Source organism: Cyprinodon tularosa, unplaced genomic scaffold (assembly GCF_016077235.1).
Source record: "Cyprinodon tularosa strain WSP-4 unplaced genomic scaffold, ASM1607723v1 ctg1026, whole genome shotgun sequence".
NCBI classification, from domain to species: Eukaryota; Metazoa; Chordata; class Actinopteri; order Cyprinodontiformes; family Cyprinodontidae; genus Cyprinodon; species Cyprinodon tularosa.
The window spans coordinates 141,309-150,387 of NW_024037812.1; the positions used below are offsets into that span (position 1 = coordinate 141,309).

The 9,079-nt window shown below is 40.9% G+C and overlaps 1 protein-coding gene across 1 annotated transcript in view; it reads right to left on the reverse strand.

The window, feature by feature from the left end:
• Positions 1-7,546, reverse strand: part of dsg2.1 (desmoglein 2, tandem duplicate 1) — a 30,513-nt gene extending 22,967 nt beyond the window's left edge. The window contains exons 1-3 of the mRNA XM_038280360.1: positions 7,389-7,546; positions 1,466-1,594; positions 1,094-1,249 (exon numbers count right to left, since the gene is read on the reverse strand). Of these exons, the coding sequence (XP_038136288.1) occupies positions 1,094-1,249; positions 1,466-1,594; positions 7,389-7,433 (330 nt within the window). The 5' untranslated portion in view covers positions 7,434-7,546. The remainder of the gene's footprint in view (positions 1-1,093; positions 1,250-1,465; positions 1,595-7,388) is intronic.
• Between the last annotated feature and the right edge of the window lie 1,533 nt (positions 7,547-9,079).

The window sequence follows — 9,079 nt, forward strand, 5'->3', positions numbered from 1 at the left end:
GAATGAATAAATATATGAATAAATAATAAAAAAATAAAAAAAAAAAAATAAATATATATATATATATATATATATATATATATATAAATGTTTTCTCACCCCTCGTGGGGTGGTATGTGTCATCCTCAAGCTCGGGTCCTCTACCAGAGGCCTGGGAGTTTGAGGGTTCTGCGCAGTATCTTAGCTGTTCCTAGGACTGCGCTCTTCTGGACAGAGACCTCTGATGTTTTACCTGGAATCTGCTGTAGCCACTCTCCCAGTTTGGGGAACACAGCCCCCAGTGCTCCAATTACCACTGGCACCACTGCTGCTCTCACTTTCCACATCTTTTCTAGTATATATATATATATATATATATATATATATATATATATATATATATATATATATATATATATATATATATATATATATATATATATATATATATATGCGTTGTTTAAAAAGAAGTGGTTCCGTCCAATACTCAGTAAGAAAATTAAAGCCTGGCGTGGCCACGTGTGGTTTTGCTGCCAATCACGAGCGATTTCATTTGTTTGAGAATAGTGGTTTCAGCCAATACTGAGAAGGTTATTCAAGCCAGACCTGGCCAGCCGCGCGAGTTCGCTGCATTCATATGCTAATTAGGGCCATTAGTACAGCTGATCGCTCTACACATACATCAGAGTCCGTTTCCGACAATTTGTGGCACGACAAACGCGGACAAGCACGGGTTGCAAATTGTCGGAAACTGACGAAAATCAGGGAGATCTGCGGGAGTTTACGGGACGAAAATCTCACTTTTCATGCAGTGCGGGGAGCAGTGTGGGGTTAAGGGTCTTGCTCAGGGACCCAGAGTGGCAGGCTGTATGGAGGCAGGGGTTGCTAGTTAGAGTGCCCGCTCCGTCTGTCTCTGTCATTCTGTCCTTGAAGAAGAGACAGGCCTGAAATCTGTACAACAGCCTGACTTTGTCATTATCCCAGAGCAGCTGAGGCTGCGGCATAGCTCACCTCTCTCAGTGTGGGGATGTCAGAGTAAAGTGCTTTGGACTGTATTAGAACAGGCCAGTTACCATTTCTCCTTTTGAGTTTGCCGTAGCAACCGGGAACTTACGTGGTATAGGGCGATGTCCTCCCTGTCAAGGATTTTGGTCACGCGGACGTCTCCAGTATGAGGGTCAACCACAAACACATGAAAAGGGTACTGATTTGCTCCGATGCCCTCTAAGGAATAAGTAATTTTTTCCGACCCTGCATAGTCCGATCGGATCTGAAACAGAAGGGGACTCTGATTTAGTGAAGGAAACCATCTGAAGCCATGCTGCAATGCTCCACCAGGTGAAGGAGCCGTTCGAACTGTCGTCACTGTCAGAAAGTTAATTTTTTTTAAAACAAAACAGGCAAAGCAACAGAAATAAACCTAGAGGAGATTCTGTCTCCCTTCTTCCACCAAATCCAGGATTTGTTTGCCAGTGAAGTCCCTCACCTTGGCAATAGACAACTTGTGGGTGTGGTCCTCATTCTCCTTCAGGGGTTTAGGAGGGACCACCCACTCTCTTTTGTGACGCACCAGATGCTCTCTGGAATAAGCTGAAACCAAAACAGCAGCCTGAATCTGTGAAGACAGGAAAGGTCATGTTAAGGTCAGATTTAACAGAAAACAGATGTTCCCTTTAATTAAAAAAAATGATCTCTGTTTTATTTGGTTCTCATGCAGAAGAAACAATTTAGTTGCAGCAAAATGAATGAATCATTATAATAATGAAATAATTACACCAGATCGTCTGTAAACTGAACTTTCATATTATTTTGGCGTTGCTGCCGAGCCTGCAGGCCAAGCAGGTTAACCGTGGCAGTGCAGGCTGACGCAGGACTAGCTGCTGCTTTCACACCTGTTGTTCAGAATCCACCATTTCATCTTTGGAGGAGAATCAGCAAGATTCAAACTGGAGGCTGTTCTTTCTTTCACCCCCCTTATTGACTAAAGCCAGACTTTGTTCACCCCTTCTGCTGAACGTCCAACTGTTTCCCAAACAGATACGAAGGGAGCAGTTTCAACCCGAGGGCGACGCATTATCAGTCTGACGCTGAAGGATGATAAAAGTCATGTTTTTGAATAATACTGCCTGGACTTTTTAATGAGAACTTTAAAGGATTTACCTCAAAATGAGAGGAACGCAGCTTCAGATCGGACTGTGTTCGTTTTCAGTCCACCGCTCTCCGTACCCGACTTAATTAAAAACAATTTAACACTTAAATCATTAAGCACCAGAGTATCTACCTTCAAAACAACAAACAGACATTATATTGATTCTTATTCTAGAGTAAAACCAAATAAAATGGCTTTATTACTTCAGCTAAGGATGAATATAGGGACTGAAAAAGGACACAGTCATTTCTGTGGCATGGTTAGACTAAGAGACCCTTATGGAGAGGCCTGCAAGGGGACATACAGTTGGAGTAGAGCTAAGAGACTTCGGTGCACAAATTTCTCTCCACTTTTGCAAAATCTTGTGAACCTTACACTGTGTCTGTCTGGTCTTACTTTTTATAGGTTAAAAAGTTAAGCTCAGAGGGTCTTAGGAGCAAATTCCACCTGAAATTAAATATGTGAATTAAAGCAAGTTCAGCTATAAATTGGAAATTAAATTGTTTGTATTTGTGTGACAGAAAGGCATTGAGGAATATTTTAAGGTGAAACCAATATTTTAAATGTCAACGTGTTTGATTTATAGGTGATTAAACAAAGGAAAAAACTGGAGAAAAAAAAAATGAGCTCGCAAATTTTTTTCCAAAATAAAAACTGCAAAACACTGTGAAAGCTTATTTGAAGCTCTGGATGAACCCTCAGACTTTATAGATCAACATCTTGACTAAAAATCAATCTAACTTGAACTGAATAAGTTGAAGCATGTTTGTTCCACAAAGGTTTTAGTGGGCAGGGAGCCAGGCAGAAATGGGATTTTTTTCCCACTCATAAAAGGGAATCTGTTCAGACAAATACCGTAAATCCTCTAATATTGGCCTGTATTCCATTAGCGGCCGGGTCTCTAATAATGGCCGGTCTCGCTGTCGGCAGATGTCAATTATGGCCGGACTCGTATACAGGCAGGGGCTAAAATTAGAACCAACAATGTTCCTGGGCAGTCCTCAACAACCTGTGATAGTAACATACAAGTACCACAGGGGGGCAGTGTTTGCTAACGAATCCAAGCCGTTAGCGTGGGAAGTCCCATCCTTACACTGAGATCGTAGTGGCCTTACACAATCGTTCTGATCTGAAACACACATGATCACCGGTAGGTCTGGTGGTAACCAGGCAGCATTAAAATGACTTCGTTGTTCTGAATTTCCCTTGAAATATACGATACTGGTAGCCTAATTCCACTTAGCCTGCCTCAAATAAAATGTCGTTGTGATGGCAGAACAGTTTCCATAAAATTTTTTTTTACTTTGTTTTGCAAGTAAGTTTGGCCAAGATTCCATTCTGCAGAAACATTGCAGCTGCTGGAAGACGTCTGAATAATGTTCTGTATATCGTTATGGTAACTGTACTTATTCAATAAATGAACCTAGTATTTTATAGGTTCAAAGAGACACAAAATCTCATTGTTATTCATTCCACTGGTCGTCTGTTTGATCAAATAGAAATAGAGGCCTGCCTCTAATTCTGGCCTCCTTCCAATAATGGCCTGGACCAAGATGTACCTCAGTGAAATAAAGGCCCTGGCCTATATTAGATGATTTACGGTATTCTGATTTCCATTATTTGAGACCTTCTGCATGAGGCAAAGTCTTCGCTCCTAAGATAAGTCATTTCATTGAAATTTACCAATAATATCATCAAACTGAATAGAAAAGAAGAATAACAGTTGGATCCGGTACCGGGCCCGCTGGGCTTAACCAATCACCTTACAGGCCATGAGCCGGCGCACTGGGCTGTGCAGACATAAATATGCACACCCAACCAGTTAGAGCAGTGGTTCCCAAACTTTTTGTGCCCAAGGCATACCAAAGGACATGTAAAAATCTCAAGGCGCACTTATTGTGCTAGAGCATTTAAAACCTGTCATCCATCGTGTTTAGCAGAATATTTGTTACAATTATGTAGTAATTCAAAATAAATTGTGACAAGACAACTATATTACTCATGAAATATTTATTAACAAAATATTCCAAAATTTAATTTGAAACTTCATCAAAATAGGCTTCATCAAGGCAGCCACACGCCTATTTAAATCATGGTTCACAAAATTAAAAACGAAGCAAAGAAAACTCAGCAGAAATTAAGCACAAAGAACTGTCAATGCAAGGAAGCTGCACTGTCCATTGTCCTGAACTACAAATAATAAATGTAACATTTTTTTTATCAGCATTGAATCGTGTGCTGTTGTAAATATTTTGTCTGCTTACAAATTAGTGAGACACGTGTGCCTGTCGGTGGGCACCAATTTTTTTTATCCTTGGTGGCACTGAGGAGAGGGCCACACGCAAGTCCTGTTCAACAGAGCGCCGTGACCTCCTGTTGTTCTTCATGTAAACCAGAGTAGAGAACGCCAGCTCACACAGGTAAGTAGTGGGGAAAAGAAGAAGTTGCTCAATTGCGTGGCGTGAGATGTTTGGGTATTCTGATGCAGAAGCCAACCAAAACTGATCCAGTGGGAGCTCACTAAATTTGAGTTTTAATGTGCGGTCCGCACGGAGCTCTGCGCACTCCTCTCTTTCTTTCATTGTCCGTTTTTCTGTTGAAGATTCCTGGTTGAATGGGTCTCGGATCCAGTCGTAATCCTCAACGTCAGCAACATGTGGAAAGTAGCGCTCAAACCTCTCTTTTAAACTCTGAAGGTGTTCGGCATATAATGTGCGCTCCTTTCCTGCCTGCGGCACAGCTGATGCCAGCGGTAACATGTCCATCGTGCCCTGTTCCAAAGCCTTGCGCCACAGGATGATAATTCCTACCTGCGCATCTCCGTGGTCAGGGAGTTCTCCTTGAGGTTTTTTTTTCTTTTTATATTATTTTAATGTAGTTTGCCTCTGTTTTGTGAAAATGAATGCAAAAAAAGTAGTGATATGACCGTATAGGCTTTTTATTTTTCTGTTATTGTATTGCAATAACCATACATGGTTGTCACAAAATTCCACGGCACACCCGCACTTGACTCACGGGACACCATTAGGGAACCTCTGAGTTAGAGTATGGTATAAATATATCCAGGCTGGGTGCGGTGTCTTTTGGTGAAAAATCATGAGATGAGAAAGAGTTTTGTTCTGTACTGGGATTTTTTGGAAAGCATTGGAATACCTTTTTTCCCAGGCTGGCGGGAATGAAAGTGAATCATTTAAGTAACTTGATTTTTGTCCTACCAATAGCTTTTCCATACTGGTAAGTTAAGGGCAGCACCGATCAAGATTCAGCTGAGTTTTCTCACTTAAAGAACTGAGTTAAAGATGTTATCTGAGCCCGATAAAGGAAAGTCATTTTGCTCCAACTTTGTTTGGCTGCAACAACATAAGACAAACAAGGCAAACTTTTCTAAATGGTAAAAGCAAATGAAGCTTCGCATGAGACGATGCAGCGACACAGGAGATGCTGTGGTGGATGTATTGAACCCGTTGGTGGCGCTGTGACAGAAACATGCACAATAATAGACTGTGAAGTTCCCATGGCAACAGCAACCAACAGTTATGCCTGTTTAACGTGGCTGCTGTATGTGTTACTATTTTACAAAATATCCGTTTTCCGTCCTCATAAGGACAGTTTTCTATTTTAATGTTTGATTCATTGTTTTTGCTCCAGTCTGTCCTGCTTACTATAAACGAGATGTGTGACTTTAAAACTGACTGCCCACCGAGCAAAAATTGTGTGAAAAGACAACTTTATTTACGTCCAAATAAGGTCTATATTTGGTTGAAAAGTGAACAACCTTAATTTTCAGATTGTTGAAAAACATTGAAAACTATATCGGTAAAGTCTTTTCTTATTGGACTAAAGTGGGACAAAATCAGAGCTACCAACAACAATTCCTGGACTAAATCCAGACTATGACTGACCGACCAGATTTAGCCTAAAAACCAACGTCTGAATGACGTCTGGTGTTTGGGGACTGATTTCTCTGCGATTTTATTTTGGATTTTCCCCAAAAGTGGATGAGCTTTACTTTGTAACTGCATCTCTCTTCCTGTCAGACCCATTAATTGCTGCTGAATTGCTGCGTAGTCTGCCTAAAATAGAGCTGGGCTCTGTCTCAGTCGGAGCTACGCTGCCCCCTGCAGGAAATCATCCCCATCGAACTTCAACCAGCGCTAAACGCCACGACTTCGTCCGGCACGATGTCGGATCGCACGCAGAATAAGATTGGGTTTGTCTCGGCCTTTAGGACGTTACATGCTTCAAAAGTAAGTGTTTTAGCTCCCACAGCAGCTAAATGTCGTAATCGTTTATTCGTAGCCGTCCCTTGGGGGTCTTGCTGATTTTTTCACAGCTTGTCGGGGAAACAGTGAGCTTATGGCTTGGTCTCTTTTCCCTCATCAATCCAACAGATGCCTGCTGTCCTTTGTGTTGGCGATGTGTTTTCATTTGCGAGGTGAGCTACACTGGACCCGCTTTTCTACATGATTGATAGCTCAGCTTCCCCAAGAGTATAAATACTTTAATACATGACAACAGTTTGAAAACAATTTGCTTTGCCATCTTTTATTTTTTTATTTTTTTTCAAATGAGAACAAAAACAAAAGCCTTTGTATGAAACAAATGTTACATAACCCGCCTTTTGTTTCATAACGATGAACGGACTGAATTGATCTTTTTTGTGGAAACTACACTTTGATGAAATGTGTCGATCTGGTAATAAATTGTAAAATAAAAATATGACAAAGTGCTGTTTGTTTAACCTTAGTGTAAAAAAAAAGTTGGGTGATATGTTTTAACACCACCTGGCCTCCATTTTGCCATTTTTGGGTAATTTTACAAATTTTTTTTTTCTTTATACAGTACAACAAATTGGTTTTATGTAATTAGAATCACTTTCCATAGCTGCACGGCTGACATATAACTAATTGTCACAATGAATTATATGTGATGACAATTGGAAGCAGGCCAAGCGAACATTTGCATCAGGAACTCTGATCTGGTTGCAAAGAGTAAGAGGAAGATAAAGAAACAGAAGAGAAAAACCCCAGAATGTTTGAACCAGAATGGTCTCTAACAATCATTAGTAAAGAAACACAGAACATTTAAGGACATCCAGTTGTTTTTTTTACAGTCAGTAAATACTGCGTGAGCATGGAATTTCACTGAAAGCCGGCCACACCCAGCGCTCTCTAACTAAACATGCACCTTTTTACCTGAGGGAAAAGAGGATTTTGTTTCAAAAAGTAGTTTTAAGCTAAAAAAACTGATCTGGACTCACCCCAAACAGAATTAACAGCAGAAAGGACCTGCTCCGTCGGGTCATAGTCACCCAGAAAAGTCCAGTGGTTTCAGAATACAAACTCAGTCCTGTTGCACTTTTTCCTTGTCTGGTCTGAACAGTTTCAGGAAGGAGGCTTTAAAGCATTGGACAGAATCACACACAGCAGCAAAGAGTCGTCACGCCCCTACGGTGTGGGGTTACCTGAGGCTGGCGTGGGAGAAAACACCTAACCTGCCAGTTCGTGACTTCTTTAGAAGTCAGCTAATTACAGGTTCCCATCACACAGGCTGAAACACGGAGGATCCATAACAGCCGACAGCCAAATTCCACCGAAACCACATCAGCTTTTTATTTTACCCATCAGCCTTTTATAACCAACACTCTGTGTTTTAATATGTTCCAGATAAAGACTCATTATGCAGGATAAAGACATTATTTTTCCACTGCTGTTCTAATCTTTCTGAGGCCCTAACACAGACCATGAACTGCAACCTGCCGGAGTGATCAGGGCAGAAAGTGAAGGTGGTTTATAAAGCAGTCAAAAGGATTTAAGGGCCTTGAAATTAGAAAGCTGATTTACTTTATGATCTAAAACAGGGATCCCCAAAGTGGGTCCTGGAGGGCCGCTGGCCTGCAGGATTTAGAAGTTTCTCTGCTTTAGCACAGCTGATTCTTCTTCTTCTTGGATTTATTAGCACCTACTGGTATGGAGTGTAGTTAGTGATGGACTATCTACTAATAAACATATTTATAATTTCTAAGAAAAAAAATGACATACTTATTGTTCTACCCATCTAACTCATGCACACATTCACCATCTCTATAATCAAATTCTATGAAATAATTTTGTTTTCTTTAAAAATGGAATAATTATTTGTATATGTTTACTCTCCAAATTCTTCCTCAAAATATCTAATAAATGAATCTTTTCATTCAAACTCTCTCCTCGTAGATCTTCTCTCTCTTTCATGTTGATGACATTCCAGTATAAAATGTTCTATTGTTTCATATTTTCCACAGTAATTACATTTTCCAGTAGTTTGCTTTTGATTTTAGAAAAGTGTTTAATTCAATTCAATTCAATTCAGTTTATTTATATAGCGCCAAATTCACAACACATGTCATCTCAAGGCACTTTCCAGTTCACCAGATCATATAGTCAAATAGATTCAAAGTTTTCTATCTAAGGAAAACCAGTTGATTGCATCGACTCATTGACTCAAATACAATCCCCCACACTAAGCATGCTTGTAGCGACAGTGGAGAGGAAAAACTCCCTTTTAACAGGAAGAAACCTCCAGCAGAACCAGGCTCAGTGTGAGCGGCCATCTGCCGAGGCCGACTGGGGTTCAAGGAGACAGAAGCAGAGATACAAAAAGCAGCTGTAAAAGGCGGCCCCGTCCAGGAAACACACAGCCAGGCAGACGAGCTCCAAGGCAGCTCCCATGCCAGAGGACGAAGAGAGCACATCCACTCAGTCACGGTCAGAGAAACAGGACCACACTGGAAAACAGGCCGATCTCCAACATCTATAAACAAGGGTGTTGATAGAAGCAGCACAGCTGATGTTTTTTTCCAGGATGACGTCACAGCCAAACAGGAACAGACGAGGCAAAGCTACTCTGAGGAAAAGCAGAGAGAGCAGAAGGTTAGAGATTGAACTAACAGATTCTGCAGAATAGGAGAAC